Source organism: Xenopus laevis, chromosome 2S, assembly GCF_017654675.1.
Source record: "Xenopus laevis strain J_2021 chromosome 2S, Xenopus_laevis_v10.1, whole genome shotgun sequence".
Classification (NCBI taxonomy): domain Eukaryota; kingdom Metazoa; phylum Chordata; class Amphibia; order Anura; family Pipidae; genus Xenopus; species Xenopus laevis.
The window spans coordinates 24332521-24348505 of NC_054374.1; the positions used below are offsets into that span (position 1 = coordinate 24332521).

At 41.2% G+C, this 15985-nt stretch overlaps 1 protein-coding gene across 1 annotated transcript; it reads right to left on the reverse strand.

Annotated features, from left to right (window-relative positions):
- Nucleotides 1–7904: 7904 nt before the first annotated feature.
- Nucleotides 7905–15596, reverse strand: LOC108709082 (OX-2 membrane glycoprotein). Its single transcript, XM_018248711.2, has 5 exons — nt 15407–15596; nt 13078–13428; nt 10791–11081; nt 9773–9906; nt 7905–8802 (listed from the first exon to the last, which is right to left on the reverse strand). Exons 1-5 carry the CDS (start codon nt 15456–15458, stop codon nt 8704–8706), a joined length of 927 nt encoding a protein of 308 aa, XP_018104200.2. The 5' UTR covers nt 15459–15596; the 3' UTR covers nt 7905–8703.
- Nucleotides 15597–15985: the final 389 nt, after the last annotated feature.

Here is a 15985-nt window from a genome sequence, read left to right on the forward strand (position 1 = left end):
TGTTACTGGTCCTGTAAATCTCATTATTTTGACCACTGGATTTTCAATAAGGTCCAAAATAAAAAACCAGACCAAGCCCAGGATTGCTGAGAGTCTGAAAGGATAGATTTATATGAATATACGTATATTTTTATTTAAAGAAGATGGAAAGGCATATTTAATTGGGGGTGTCAAAAGATAGGCACCGCCATGTGATTATATATATATATACTTGAAATAACAAACAAGGAGCCGGCACACAGAATTGAATGCAAAAGCGGATTAACCCCTAAGTGTTTAATGTGTCAAGTAATACACAATGTTTCGGGGGGCTGGCCCCTTCGTCAGGTTAAGTGGCAGACATTAATCACAGCCCTTAAATAGCCTAAAGGAAAAAAACGTTCAAAAAAGTAAGGAAAAAAAAACGTTCAAAAAAGTAAGGAATGTCCATTTGCACAAAGAGCTCCTATCAGGAGAAAACTGCATTGGTCCGGGGATTATTCCAACGAGCACCACGGAGCAATCGTCTTCCTTCTTCTTTCTTCAAATTTCCCAGGGCAGACACATTCTCAGTAGAATGAAATAGGCGACTTCTTCATTAGATTTTGGCTTTTCGCACTACTTTGCATGCGCACACATTTGAAGAAAGAAGAAGCCGGAAGCCAATCGCTCAGTGCTGCTCGCTGGAAGAACCCCGGGCCGGTGCAGTTTTCTGCTGATAGGAGCACTGGCCTGGGGTGTGAGTAGGGTTGCCACCTTTACTCAAAAAGATTACTGGCCAGTGGGGGGCGGGCACAAAAAAGGGGAGGTCCGTGAAATAAAAAGGGGGCAGACTAGCTACGCGGTGTGCCGCGCAAGGGGCGGAGCAACATCACAGAGATGTCCACAGCGCTGGAAAAAAGGTAAGTCTGTGCGAATTGGGGGCAGGCTGGAAATTCGCTAATTTTTCGGCAAAACAGCCCGAATTCGCCCATCATTAAGGGCACCTTTCCTTCACCTTTATATAGCACTACTTATGTACACAGCACTGTACAGTAGAACAATAAATTGAAGGGGTGGTTCACCTTCAAGTTAACTTTTAGCATGTTATAGCAAGGCCAGTTCTAAGCAACTTTTCAATTGGAATTTTCTCTTATAGTTTTTGAATTATTTGCCTCCTTCTTCTGACTCATCCCAGTTTTCAAATGGCGGTCACTGACCCCGTCTAAAAAACAAATGCTCTGTCAGGTTACAAATGTATTGTTCTTGCTATATTTTATTCCTCGTCTTTCTAATCAGGAATCCTTGGACCCTAGCAACCAGATGGCTGAAACTGCAAACTGGAGAGCTGCTGAATAAAAAGCTAAGTAACTCAAAAACCACAAATAATAACAAATTCAAACCAATTGCAATTTTTCTCAAAATACCACTCTCTGCATCATACTAAAAGTTCATTTAAAGGTGAAGTTTTAAACTTTAAGAAAGCAAACAGGGGGTTGATAATAAAAACAATAATAAATGCAAATAAATACAAAGTACAGTTGCATTAAAGATTAAGTATTAAAGATACAAGTAGAGCTTTGGCTTTATCGTATTGCTAGAATGTGTGCGTCATTTCAACTGTGCTGTGTAATGCCTCAAGGGCCCTGGAGCAACATTTGCACCTGGGCCCACCCTTGTAACAGCCCCTTTGCAATTTTTTGGCACTTTGCACCCTGCCTTCCAGCAATGACAATGCAGTCTTTTTCAGAGACCTGTGACTGGTCCTTTAATACTCCACTGCCTACATTCAGCAGCCTTGTGTTCACGAGGGACAGGGGGAGAGGACGTCCCCTAAATTGTGTGTCATTTAGACAGCAGACAACGGGGCCCTATACAGGTATGGGATCCATTATCTGTAAACCCATTATCCAGAAAGCTGCAAATGACAGGATGGTCACCTCATATAGGGGCAAATTCACTAAAGTGCGAAACGGCTAACGCTAGCGCAAATTCGCCAGTGTGACGTTATTTCGCATTTTAGTGAATTTGTGTAGCCCTGGCGAAACTACGCCTGGCGAAGTGCGGCAAAGCTGTCGCTGGCGCAACTTTGGATCTTAGTGAATTTGCCCCATAGACTCCCACAAAAATACTCACTTTTTTCTATTTAACCTGCTTCATACCTCCCAACATTTGGAAAATGTTTTGTGGCCACACCCCCTAGACACTACATCCATTTTACAACATTTGGCAGGTTATGGAATGTCTGAACATTCGCACCCCCTGTAGTTCCGCCACTGTGTTTCTGTGCTGCCATGTAGTAATTATTCATATTAATTACTAATCAGCCTTGTATTGTGACAGTTTATATTCTATGTGTACTGTCTATTGTGAGTTCTAAGCTCAGTAAGTGACAGCAGCACAGAGCATGTGCAGTGAATCAGCAGAAAAGAAGATGAGGAGCTACTGGGGCATCTTTGGAGACACAGATATTTACTGCTAAAGGGCTGTGGTTGCCTGGGGCTGGTACAGAAGCCCAAAACATAATGTACAACATTTCTAGCCTACTTTTTTAGTTTAACTTTCCTTGTCTTTAAGCTGTGAGTTTCCCACAGACTTGTTGATCTTATTAGTTACAATTGTATTAAAATGCAGGTGCTGAGTAGTCCGGACTCCTTACCAAGAGAGAGAGAGATCAAAAGAGAAACTCAAGACATTTTAATAAAAATTCAGGACTGTGGGCTGAGCTGTCAAAATTGAAAATGTCCCACAGAAAGCGGGACAGTTGGGAAGTATTGCAATATAATGTGTACATTTCACACCTGCAGCTCTTTTGACTATGTTGTTTCTTTTACCAGTAATATGTGTTAGGGACTACTTGCTCAGAGGTTTTCGACAGTTAAAGGGTTTTTTATGTATAACACATTAAGGTGTGGCATGACTACATGTTACTGGGCCCCACAGAAAATTAAACTTCTTGAAGCTTTCCAGATTTACCAATATGTAGTAATATTGCTTATAGTACACAAAAGCTATGAATATCTTGTAAATGATATCCTTATAAACGGTGAGTTCTGATGTCATCAGTTATAAACAGCTAGTAGTGATGTCATTTCTGTCACATGACTCACTGAAATTTGTGTATTATAATAAATAAAGTACCCCCAGTTGCAAAATATGAGGATATTAGAAGTTACCTCGGAGTTCCATGACCTGTATAAAAACACTCGGCCTTCGGCCTCGTGTTTTTATATGGTCATGAAACTCCTCGTTAACTTATAATATCCTTATAATTTACAAGAGGGGGTACTTTATTCACTATATTAACTAGGGCCCCATGGGTCTCCTTCACTTCTGACCCCTCCCCCTGCAGTCGCAGGGTCTGCTTACTCTATAGGTGCACTCTGCTGCAGTAAATTACAGCACTCAGGTATGATAAAAGGAAAATTAGCAAATTGCACTCGCACACCCTGGCCTTGGATAGAAGATAGTCCCTGGTGCACAGCAATGGTAGAATCAGCGTCCCACCTTGAAATGATGAATCAAAAGGAAATTCACTGGCACACAGGTAATACTAGCAGGGTAAACCCTTGCTATTTTATTCAATGGTTTGCAGCATGCAACGTTTCGGGGTAACCCCCTTTATCAAGCATACAGACCCATTATGCACATACCAATTTATAGCGTGAAAAGACAACATGACCAGTAGTGAGGGTGTGGTTAACAATAATTAATTAATTAGATAATAATTCGTTAGAGTACAATTAATCTAAACGAAAGTGCAATAGCCAATAAATACATATAATAGGATAAAATATCATAATAAGTGGAATATCCCAATAAAACATTTTTCCATAAATACGTTTGTGAATAAATTCATTAGTGAATAAAATCATTTGTGAAACAGGTGAATGTCCATAGGATAAAAATTGATTTAAAAAAATCGATTTAAAAAAATCGTTATGAAAAAGTCCAATAGAAAGAGTCTTTATGGAAAATTCCCCTTTAGAAAAATCCAAGGAAAAGTCCATTAGAAAGATCCAATAGGAAAAGGAACATCCTATAAAAAATAGCTTTGATATAAGAGATTATGTAAATATAAACAATCTGGAGAGGAAAGAAAGGGTTTCTTTATTATAAGCATCCGAGAAAGGAGATAAAAACTTATACAAAGTATCCAAAATCCAGGAAAGGAAGTATCGCTACAAAAAAGTATCCAGGACCGCAGGTAACATTGAAGTAGACACATTTTACAAGTGAATGAAACAATATTGGTAATAGAGCTAGATCACTATCTTACCCTAAATGTGGAGGGGTTCTATCCCTGCTACAGCTCCAGCAACTGATTATCTGCGGTAGTATCTCCCCGTTCGTGATTTTGTTTGGGGCCTGCCTTCTACAGCCTCTCCTGGTCTTTCTTTGTCTTTTTTCCGGTCCTTTCCTAAAAAAAGAAGCCGATGAACTTTGGGAGGAAGCGGGTGAAGAGAGTTCGGAGTCTGATTGTTGTGTAGCCGGTCTCCGTGATGAGCCAGTGGGGGAATAGCGCTGATAGCGAAACGACCGTCTGGCGTCCCTCCATGTATAGACTTCTCCAGTTTCGTAATCCCTGGTGTACCTCCTGAATTTGCGAAGTTTGAGTTGGAGTATCTCCTGTTGTAGCTTCTCGATATTGCGGTCCAACTCCTGCACAGTTGCACTGCTTGCTGTCCCAGCTTTCGCCTTGTATTCGTCCTCTGCTACATGTATTTGTTGTTGCAGCTCCTTCTGCCCGGTGTGTAGTTGCTGAATAGTCAGGGTGATAAGATCCGCTGCAGTTTGGATCTTATCACCCTGACTATTCAGCAACTACACACCGGATATTTAGGATATTTTATCCTATTATATGTATTTATTGGCTATTGCACTTTTGTTTAGATTAATTGTACTCTAACGAATTATTATCTAATTAATTAATTATTGTTAACCACGCCCTCACTACTGGTCACGTTGTCTTTTCACGCTATAAATTGGTATGTGCATAATGGGTCTGTATGCTTGATAAAGGGGGTTACCCCGAAACGTTGCATGCTGCAAACCATTGAATAAAATAGCAAGGGTTTACCCTGCTAGTATTACCTGTGTGCCAGTGAATTTCCTTTTGATGATAAAAGGAAACACACATTTGACTTTAATGGCTGTTTGGAGGAATGACAAAGAACAACAATGGAAAGTGACAAGTAATACAACTTTATAAATATGCTATTTATTTTGCACCACTTTTTTTAAACCAGCATAAATCATTTTACACCGCTTTGTATCAAATATAGAAATATGTTGGTTGGACATTCATGCTCAACTTGTAAGACCAGGGAAATCCATTTGGGAATCAGATAAGGAATGAGTTTTTTGCAGCAGGATAAAAAAATAATAAAACAAGTTTGGTAGTTAACTGACCAGCAGGTGGAGCTGTTGTAACAAAATGCATTCATTAACAGTACATGGATCTCTTCAAGGGGTTGTTCACCTTCCAACACTTTTTTCAGTTCAGTTGGTTTCAGACAGTTCACCAGAAATAAAGACTTTTTCCAATTACTTTTTATTTTCTATGAGTGACTGTTCTTCTAATATTGAAGCATAAAGTTTCATTTTTCACCTTCTAAAGCAGCTCTGGGAGGGGGGTCGCCGACTCATTAACGGTTCTAAATTGATACTTTTAGTTAATCCATTTGTTATCTTTGTCCCTGCTGAGCAGAATCCCTGAGTTTCATTAAAGGCAGCTGTTTTATAATTTATTGATATAATTAATACAATTGATACAATAGTTGCTCCTATTCCAGAGATGCTGTGAAAAATGTATCAATGAAATGTTGCAAAATTGTAACAGTTCAGAAGCTGCACTTGAATTACTGAGCCGTCAGTCTGAAACACCAGAGACAGGGACATTCAACTTCAAACTTAGATTTTGGAAAAAACGATAAAAAATAGAAAGTAATTGAAAAAAGTATTTATCTCTTGGGAACAATCTGAAAACAACTCAACTGAAAAAGTGTTTGGAAGGTGAACAACCTCTTTAATATTTTGAAATAAAAACAAAATAAATAATGAATGTACACTGAAAAATTTCTTAGGATAGCACCCTCATCAATTTAATATTCACTTATTTTAAAGGGTTACTTATCCTTTAAATGAGGTAAATGTGTTGTTTAAAAGTGATGCAATTATTTGTCTTTCTACAATACAAGTATGCAAACTAGGGATCAGTATTGAGCCAAATAATTTGCGGAAGATTCGGCCACATCCAAAACTTATGGATTGGGTGCATTCCATAAAATGAAAACATAAAGATAATTTCTTGCATTTTATTCCAGTGCTAAATTAGGGGAATCGTGAAGTTATATTTGCATTCAGTTTGTAGTGCTTTCTGGCATAATGTATTTAAAGTTTTATGGAACATAATAGAGCAGGATGGGCTGGTTTATGATGACTGAACACAGCAACGCTACTAGCAAATCACATCATCAGATTGCCTTTTTATTGGTACAACAGAAGGAGCTGGAAACAATGTCAATGTAAAAAAAAGTGCAATAAATTAAATAGGAATGTTTGTGTGAACTCAGCAAAACAGCTTGTCACATGGATTCTGCGACTTTCCATAGTCAGGGACGTGCAGATTCGATGGAAAGCAGAGGAACTAGTTAGTGATGGTCGAATTTGAGTCTCGTTTTTGACGCTGGCGTCCATTTTTTTTACGCCGGCGCAAATTTGCTGGCGAAAATGCGCCGGTGTAAAAAAAAACGGACGCCAGCATCCATTTTTTTTTGACGCCGGCGAATTTTCGCGGTGGTTTCGCAAATGTATTCGTCTGAGGCGAATCGCGGGAATTCCCCGCTAATTTACGACTGGCGAATAAATTCGCCCATCACTAGAACTAGTGTCAGAATCCATCACTTCACAATGAAACATTGCAAGGGAGGGAAAACATTACACTGTGAGCCTAAGGGGTGGAAAAACTTATCTCACAAAGCACACACACACAGACTATAATGGCTTCCTTTCCATCTGTGGAATCAGGAATAGAACAAAAAACTAACATTTTTATTTAAATTAGTGGGTTATTTACTAAACTCCGAATGCAAAAATCACGAAAAAAGATTTTTTTTGGAATTTATAAAACCCCGAAGATGGAAAAGTCAGAAAATCCAGCATCTGAGACTTGTCGATGTTGTATATAAGTCAATGGGAGACGTCCCAAGGATTTTTTGATGTGCACTGGGTTTCTGGCTATACCCGAAGTTTTACGAGTTTTCAGGCAAAATTTGGAGTTTTCGGGTGAAAAAAACTTGAAAATTGGATGAAAAATCCCAAAAAAATCAGTTTTTTTCATAAAATATTGAGATAAATTCGGACTTCGATAAATAACCCCCTTAGTGTTTATGAAACTTTTCTACAAAATCCCAACAGAATGAACTGATGGGGTATATTTTACAACATGTACAACCTCTTTACCACTGGTATCTGACATTGGTTTATAGGGGCACATGACAGTATATGGCAGACACTCTGCAATGCTGATTACCTGCCGCAGCCTGAGGCACATTCAACAGGAAGGGTATTTCACATAATATGGGGTAAAGGTGCTTTTATTGCTTTCTAGGAGTCACATGCTGATCCAGTGGTCTGTTTGCATTGGACCTGTATTCACTGATCTTTCCAAATAAAAATATATATCTATACATATAAATAACATTCATATTAGACACAATAAATTATTACTTTCACACTTGATTCTCCACTGCCCCCTACTCACTTCCTTCTATTTGTTTTTCTCTCTCTCTCCTCTATTCTTGCTCCAACTCTACCAGTACTAGTGATTTTGACTCAGTGGGGCTCATTTATCAACACTGGGCAAATTTGCCAATGGGCAGTTACCTATAGCAACCAATCAGTGAATAGCTTTCTAAAGCCAGCTGCAAATATAACAATGAATGCATCAATCTGATTGGTTGCCATGGGTTACTGCCCATGGGCAAATTTGCCCAGTGTTGATAAATGACCCTGATTAGATGGTGCCCAACATTTTGCACCTCTGACCAGTGGTTTAAACTGTACATCTCCTTTAACAGACCTGAAAAGAAGGAAAATCACAGAGCATGTGGGACCTGGCGTCTTGGGTGAAGTATAACATTAAAGATAATGCCTGGCGGGGGCTGATCTCAGCCAGCGGAAAAACGTAGACCGAGGATCAGTCCTGTGACAGCACAAGTCTTCCACACAGCAGATTTCACAGCAGATTTTTCTTTGGCGAAATCCTACTCGAGTGCCTACTTCTAGGCCAACACAATGGTTCCAGGGTGCAGACAAGGGAGAAGGCTGATGCTGGCGTGGGGGCTCATTCTTGGCCTGAGCGTTCCACTGGCCAGATCAGCCCCGTTTGGCATGAGTCTAAAACTTGTGCCCTTGACCATGGTAATAATATGAGGAAGAGGAGCAGAATCCTATGAACAATCATGATTACCTCTTATCTTCTGTCTGAAACATCCAACAGGCTGATTTTTATCTCCAGGAGTCCCTCTTGAGTGATGTCTGCAGGCTGAGAATCTGTCCTTAGCTCAGTACTGGTAATTAGAACTCATATCCCCAAGTTCAAGGGATGGATTGAATTGAAATGATGATGTCTATGCAGCTTTTGGGCAGATTGTAAGGAAGGGGGGTAAAAAAAAAATACCTGGAGAGCCAAATCTAGCCTGTGGGCCACCACCACCAGTGGTATAGACCTGCTTTAGCTTATCATACCAGTGTATGGTTTCTTGGGTTAAACGTTCTGAAACATTTTTGATCCTTAGGCTTCTCTTTTACTTGGTGGTTTCCAGTGCCGATTCCATTGTTCTAAAAGGAAGGAAGGGCATCCATTAGTCATAAGATATGGATACTAGGGTAAAAGGCTGTTTAGAGCTCTACTGCTGATACTTATTTTAAGGAGAACATAGATATCATGCATGGAGCAGATACATCTTATCATACTATAAGCTATTTCTGTTTGCCCATTGCCTAGTGCATTCATTGTTAATCTGACATAGAAATCATCTCATCAGTGGGCCTGGTACTTTTACCACATAACTATGCCGGCTTAGGTGTTCATTTGTAATAACCAGCTCCCTGACTTTGCTCATAGTCTGTACAGAGAGATCCCATAAAACTATGGCAGCATAGGTATTTTCCTGTACTAAGCACAATTCAGCAGGAACAGCCCCCTACATTTGCTCATAGTCTGTACAGAGAGATCCCATAAAACTATGTCAGCAGCACAATTCAGCAGGAATAGCCCCCTAAGTTTGCTCATAACTAGTACAGAGAGATCCCATTAAACCATGTACTAAATTCCCTGTACTAAAGACATTTCAGCAGGAACAGCCCCCTTACGTTTGCTCATAGTCTGTAGAGAGAGACACCATAAAACTATGGCAGCATAGGTAGTCATCCTGTACTAAGCACAATTCAGCAGGAACAGTCCCCTAAGTTTGCTCATAACCAGTACAGAGAGATCCCATTAAACCATGTACTAAATTCCCTGTACTAAAGACATTTCAGCAGGAACAGCCCCCTTACATTTGCTCATAGTCTGTAGAGAGAGATACCATAAAACTATGGCAGCATAGGTAGTCATCCTGTACTAAGCACAATTCAGCAGGAACAGCCCCCTATGTTTGCATATACCCTATACAGAGAGATACTATAAATTTAACAAAACAGACCAATTAACAGTGACCCTGTAATAGTCATAGATGAGTCGGTTGTACCAAAAGCAAACTTACTGTTTGTAAAATGCACAGAAAAGCAACGTTTGCATATAGCATACCTGGTTATATTTGCACATTTTCCATCTTTGGTGGACAATTATGAAAACTAAACTGATTGTCACTATAATAACCACAATCACCAACACAGCGACATTAGTTGTGAATGTGTTTTCCTTCCCAAAAGAATGATTATCTGTAAATAGAAATACAAGTTGTTCAGGACAATGCTTTTCAGCATACATGAACTTTCCAGCAGTGGGAATGACTGGTTATTATAGAGTCACATGCTTCTATTGGGATCTATTTACTGAATGATATGAGTCTCCTACATGAACTTTCCAGCAGTGGCAATGACTGGTTGGTTATTGGACCCCATGGCAAGATTATTGACACCCCTAAACTCTGTGAACAAGATATTTTCCATACACAAGTCCCACTGGGTCCTGTATAGTTCCTTCCTGCATGGGATACTAAATGCTTGTTTAAATGGAGGGATCCCAGACAAATAATTTGTACAGGGCCCCACATTTTTTTATGGTACCCTTTTGAAAGCCACTGTTCTTTGCAGGATTTTGAGCACAGGATTAGCTAGTAGAGAACCTTGAAAATAAGGGAGTGTAAAATTAATAAGGGTGCTATTCTAAGAACTTTTGCAATGTACATTTATTTTGTATTTTTCTTTAATTCCAAGATATTAAGGGATGCATGTACTGTTAATATGAATGAATTTTGTTACAACAGCGCCACCTGCTGATCAGTTTCCCACCAGTCTGACCACCAAGTAGTCAAGGAAGTTGTCAGGCGAAAGAAAGAGGCTGCTCTGATGTTCTTCTGCTTAGAAAAGGTTTGAGAAAGGTTAAGATTTTTTCTAAGCAGAAAAATGGCAGTTCTGCCTCACATATAAGGAGGAGTTCATTATACAGTAGGTTCATTTAGGAATGACAACTACCTTCTCCTACACCACAATTACTTTAAAGAACCAAGGCACTGGGATAGATTGTAACTCATTAGCTTTAAAGGGAACAATTCATTTAATGAATTGGTATATTTTACTTTTCAGAACACTGCACCACTTACCTGAATCCTCTATAGCCTTGGAGAGGACAATGTCGCTGCCGAGAGCGGAGTGATGTACAAAACATGTGATGTTTATTCTTTCCATCCTCCTCAAGGTGGCGAGGGTGAAGTTGCTAATGACTGTGACTGTCTGGTCAGGGTGAATGATACTGTAATTCTGAGGGTTCTTTTTGGGGGTCTCTGTTAGGTTCCATGTGATTGTTGGGGCAGGTTTCCCTGTCGCTGAGCAGCTGATAACATGATATTCTGCTGAACTGTTTACATCAAGCTTGGGATCCGAGATTCTGGTTTCTATAAGGAAAATACAAAATTCACAAACCAGCAGACCCACATCTATACCCACACCTTAAAAGTCCTACTGGAAGTTTTACCTGCTTTTTTGCAGGTAACTCAAGGGTACCCAACCAGCTGCAGGACTCTACTATACCTATTGTCACTTAAATCTACATCAGGCTAGTGTTACTGCCAGTCCCTATTTCGGGGGAGAAAAGCCTTGTTTTAGAATCTTAGTCCCCATGGAAAATGTCCCTGTACAGAGTCACCGCCTGGATTAATTGGCCCAACGTCCCCATTTTTTTTGCTTGCTTGTCCAATGGCTCCGCTGTAGGGTGCAGTGTTACAGCAGCTGCTAAGTATAACATAAAATAACGTGCTACCATGTTTTGGTTTTTTTTTATTAAAAAGGAACTTTGTGGCTGTGACCTTGGGTGGGCGTGCTCAAGCAGGAATAGTTAAAAAGTTTTCATTAAAGATTTACAGGATACGCTTTGCACCCCAGACTTTTATCGCTGTCCGCAGATTTCACTTGGTAAATCTGGTAACCTAAAATTAGGAAAATCCATATTGTTAGGTCCAATATCTGAGCCTTGGACCTGAAACAGACCCACCCCTGCTTTCTTACCTGCTTGGACATCAGAAATGGATGGGGGCAAAAAAACTTTAAAGTAATAAAACTTGCTTATATTGAGACCTGTGATCTGATCCACCAACTTGCCCCTATACCTGCCTCCATTGGGGTAACTAGTGTGTGCAGCGCCCAACCTCCCGCACAAAATAAATCTTTGGAGGGGAGCACAGCAATACCTACCTGGGGTACAGGGGAGCGCACCTGGGATCATACTCATTGGGGGTTGAAACTGATGTTTGGGGGATGGGGGGCAGGCTGCTCTGCCTGCACCCGGGCCCCTGTTATCATAGTTTTGTTACTGCCAACTCTTGCCCACTCTCGGTTTCTCCCTGCCAGATGGCAAAGCACACATGGCAAAGTGGCCAGAGCACTGCCACCTCCAGTCAGGGCTGTATTTACATAGTGGGGCCCCTAGGTCCACTGCCGTTTGTCGCCCCTGTCCCCTCCGCTTTATTCGTGCAAATTTTCATCATCTGGACTGGAGCAATGTGGATTTGCGCACAGGAAATTTAAAAAATTATTGTATCTCCAGCCCATCCCCAGGGTTTTTGAACCAATGTGGGTGTGGTTGGGCAGCATGCCGCCCCCCTAAAATCCTGCCGCCCTAGGCCCGGGTCTAGCTGGCATTTCCACAAATCCGGGCCTGTCTCCAGTGACAAAAGTATTTGAATGGGAAATATAAAAATGATATTGTAATTATAAAGATGGTATTGAATCTTGAGTTAGGCATGAGGCCCTAGAAAATGTGCAGCATTGTGTACACAAATAACTCTTTATAAATAAATATAGACAGGCAGACAAACACATATAGAATGACAGATACAGACAGATATACATATACAGACACACAAACAGACAGATACAGAGACAGATATACATACAGACAGACAGATCTATATATACAGACACACAGACAGGCAGAGACACAAACAGACAGACAGATCTACAGATACAGACACACAGACAGGCAGAGACACAAACAGACAGATCTACATACAGACAGCCAGATCTACATATATAGACACACAGACAGGCAGTGACACAAACAGACAGACAGATCTACATACAGACAAACAGATACAGACAGATCTACATACAGACAGACAGATGCAGACTGTGTTGTCCCTGAGAAGGAAATGCACATGGACTTGTCTGGTTTCCTTTAACTAATAATCCCAGGAATCTACCAGGAAAGCCCAATGACTGCAAAAGAGGAAGAAAGGGTTAAATGATGATGTATCGCTTTAACCTGATATTGGCCAAGTCAGCCTGTGGGCATTTCCTACACTGGGTGGAGCCAGTGGAACTTCCAGCAATCAGTTGATTTCTCAGTGTCAGAGTATCGTGTGGGCAGCAGGTACCACAGCACATGACACTCACCTGTGATGTCCAAGCAGACGCTGCCCATAGAGGCTCCCAGTGGGTAGACATTGAATATGCACTGGAAACATCCCCGGTCCCCCGGGGTCACTGAGCTGATGGTGATGGCAGAAAGATCTTGTGTTTCTTCTGAGAATCGAACCTCCCGCTGGGAATAGGGGCCCAAGAACCTCTGCCCGTGGCTCCGGCTGGAAGTGGCGATGGTACCGGCAAACTCCCCCGACTGTTTGCTCCAGGTCACCTGCAGGACGTCGGGTTTAGCGCTGTTTAAGTTCAGTCTGCACTGCATGGTTACACTGCCCCCTACTGGCGCGGTACTCTTATCCGCAGAGCACAGGACTTGGCTGCCAGCTGCAGGGAAAACATAAATAGGATAAATCAGTCTCATCATTAGTTAAAGAGTTGGTTTACCTATAATTTAACTTTTAGTATGTTACAGAATGGTCAGTTCTAAGTACATTTTCAATTTGTCTTCTTTATTTATTTTCTAAAGTTTTTGCATTATTTTTCTTCTTCTTCTTCTATTTCCAGCTTTCACTGACCCCATCTAAAAAAAAAACAAATGCTCTGAAAGGCTACACATTTATTGTTATTGCTACTTTTTATTACTCATCTTTCTATTCAGGTCCTCTCCTATTCATATTCTCTTTTTCAAATCAATGCATGGTTGCTAGGGTAATTTGGACCCTAGCAACCAGACGGCTGAAAGTGCAAACTGGAGAGCTGCTGAATTAAAATTACTAAATTACTCAAAAACCATAAAAAACTATTGCAAATTGTCTCAGACTATCACTCTCTACATCATACTAAAAGTTAACTTAAAAGGTGACCAACCCCTTTAACTACATCCCCCACAATCCTTTGCTAGCTAACAGAAAACCCTTTCAGCCAGGAGTTGTTCTGCATTCCACCACCGGTGCTGCTACTACAGTGTTTAATTCTGGCTAAACATAAAATATTCAGGAGCTTCATACACTGCCTCTGTGGGACCCCTGCACATTCACTTTTTTATTTTCTCATTCTTTCATTTTCTTTCTCACAGTACTTGGAGGCTACATGTCCCAAATTATTAGGGGCAGTCCCAGCTCCTCCTGACCAACTGCACAGATGGAGTTTGAAGCTCTAATTGCCAGAAATCAATTCTCTGCGTCTGCTCTCAATTATATATTATCGCACAATAGCACAGTCTTTATGTTAATGGCGAGGGCCAGAAATGTCACAATCAACATTTTCAGCACAATTGCATCCAATTTGTCAAAACATATCGGCCATGATTGTACTGCGAGCAATTACGCCGTACATATGGCGGAAAAAGGCTGCATTGTAGGTAAAAACACGTCAACTTTTAGAAGCAGACGTCCAGGTCTCTTGGTCAGCTGGATACTTTTACACACGGGCGTTTTTTTGTTTTTTTGCTGTGCTCCCCTGCGTTCTGCTTTCTTCCTTTCAGCCGCAGGGGAGCGCAGAAGTAAACACACTCAATTATTGTCAAGGGGGCTGTACTCACACAGACGCATGTAAGCGCCAAACGCAGGTGGGACACAGCATGGTGCATTCCACCTGCGTTTGGCGCTTACATGCGTTTGTGTGAGTACAGCCCCCTTGGCAATAATTGAGTGCTTTTACTCCTGCACTCCCCTGCGGCTGAACAGAAGAAAGCAGAACGCAGCAAAAAATGCTTACGTGTGTTAGAGCCCTTAAATTGTTTCAGGAGCAATTATATTTACAAGTAACCTTAAGATTAAAGATGCACCGAATCCAGGATTTGGTTCGGGATTCGGCCTTTTTCAGCAGGATACAGATTCGGCCGAATCCTTCTGCCTGGCCGAATCGAATCCGAATCCTAATTTGCATATGCAAATTAGGGACCAGGATGGAAATCGCATGACTTTTTATCACAAAACAAGAAAGTAAAAAATGTTTCCCCCTTCCCACCCCTAATTTGCATATGCAAATTCGGATTCAGTTCCGTATTTGGCCGAATCTTTTGCAAAGGATTCGGGGGTTCGGCCGAATCCAAAATAGTGGATTCAGTGCATCCCTACTTAAGACCAGTGAACATTTTAGGTTAATGTATATTTACCTAAAGTTCCATAGAGGAGCCAGGAGCAGTATTAGTGTCATACATTAGGAAATACCTGCTTATTAAATAGTCACTAACTGATCCAGTTCTGCTCGCTCCCATAAATAAATACAATGGGGGGCAATGACTGACCTATGAGCTTCTCAGCGCAGTGCAGATAAATACAGTTCATATTTAGACTGTGGATCAGGCTGTGCAGCAGTGACAGTGTGTAAGAAATACTATAGGGTACATGTCAGATCTTACCTGTCAGGTTCCAGCTGAGAGAGCACAGCAGGCAGAGATCCAGTAGATTCATGTTGGTAGCAGCCAGCTGGGAGTTACAGCAGTGAGCCGGCAGGGAGTTACAGCAGTGAGCCGGCAGGGAGTTACAGCAGTGAGCCGGCAGGGAGTGTGGTGCCTAAGAGTCCAGACAGAGACTGTGAGGCTGCACTGAAATACTGTATATATATATATATATATATATATATATATATATATATATATTCCTTAATGCTTTCACTTTCATCCTTACATAACAAATTATGACAGGGTGTTCGGGAAACTCCGCTGTCTTAGAGGAAATGTCACGAAGTTTACCAATTTCACAATTTCACTTCGTGACATTCGGTGCATGCACAGTAGATCCGTACCCGGTAAATGCTCCTACTGCGCATGCACCAAAGCAGGAAGAAGACCGCTTGGGAGAAGATGGCGCCTGTGAGCTCCGTGGACAGGACTTGCGCAGACAGGTGAGTAACAAGTTAGGGGCATTTGCCCGGCGGGACAGTTAGGCCAGGGGGGAGGAGGGAGGGGGGGCAACACAGGGGAGGGGGGAAAGGTTTT

Bases quoted from the DNA above. Each gene is read 5' to 3' on its own strand.
- LOC108709082 (XM_018248711.2), bottom strand. From the start codon at position 15,458: ATGAATCTACTGGATCTCTGCCTGCTGTGCTCTCTCAGCTGGAACCTG. The intron at 11,082-13,077 runs GTGAGTGTCATG...TTTTCCTTATAG, and splicing joins CGTCTGCTTGGACATCACAG to AAACCAGAATCTCGGATCCC. The intron at 8,803-9,772 runs GTATGCTATATG...CCTTCCTTTTAG, and splicing joins AAATGTGCAAATATAACCAG to AACAATGGAATCGGCACTGG.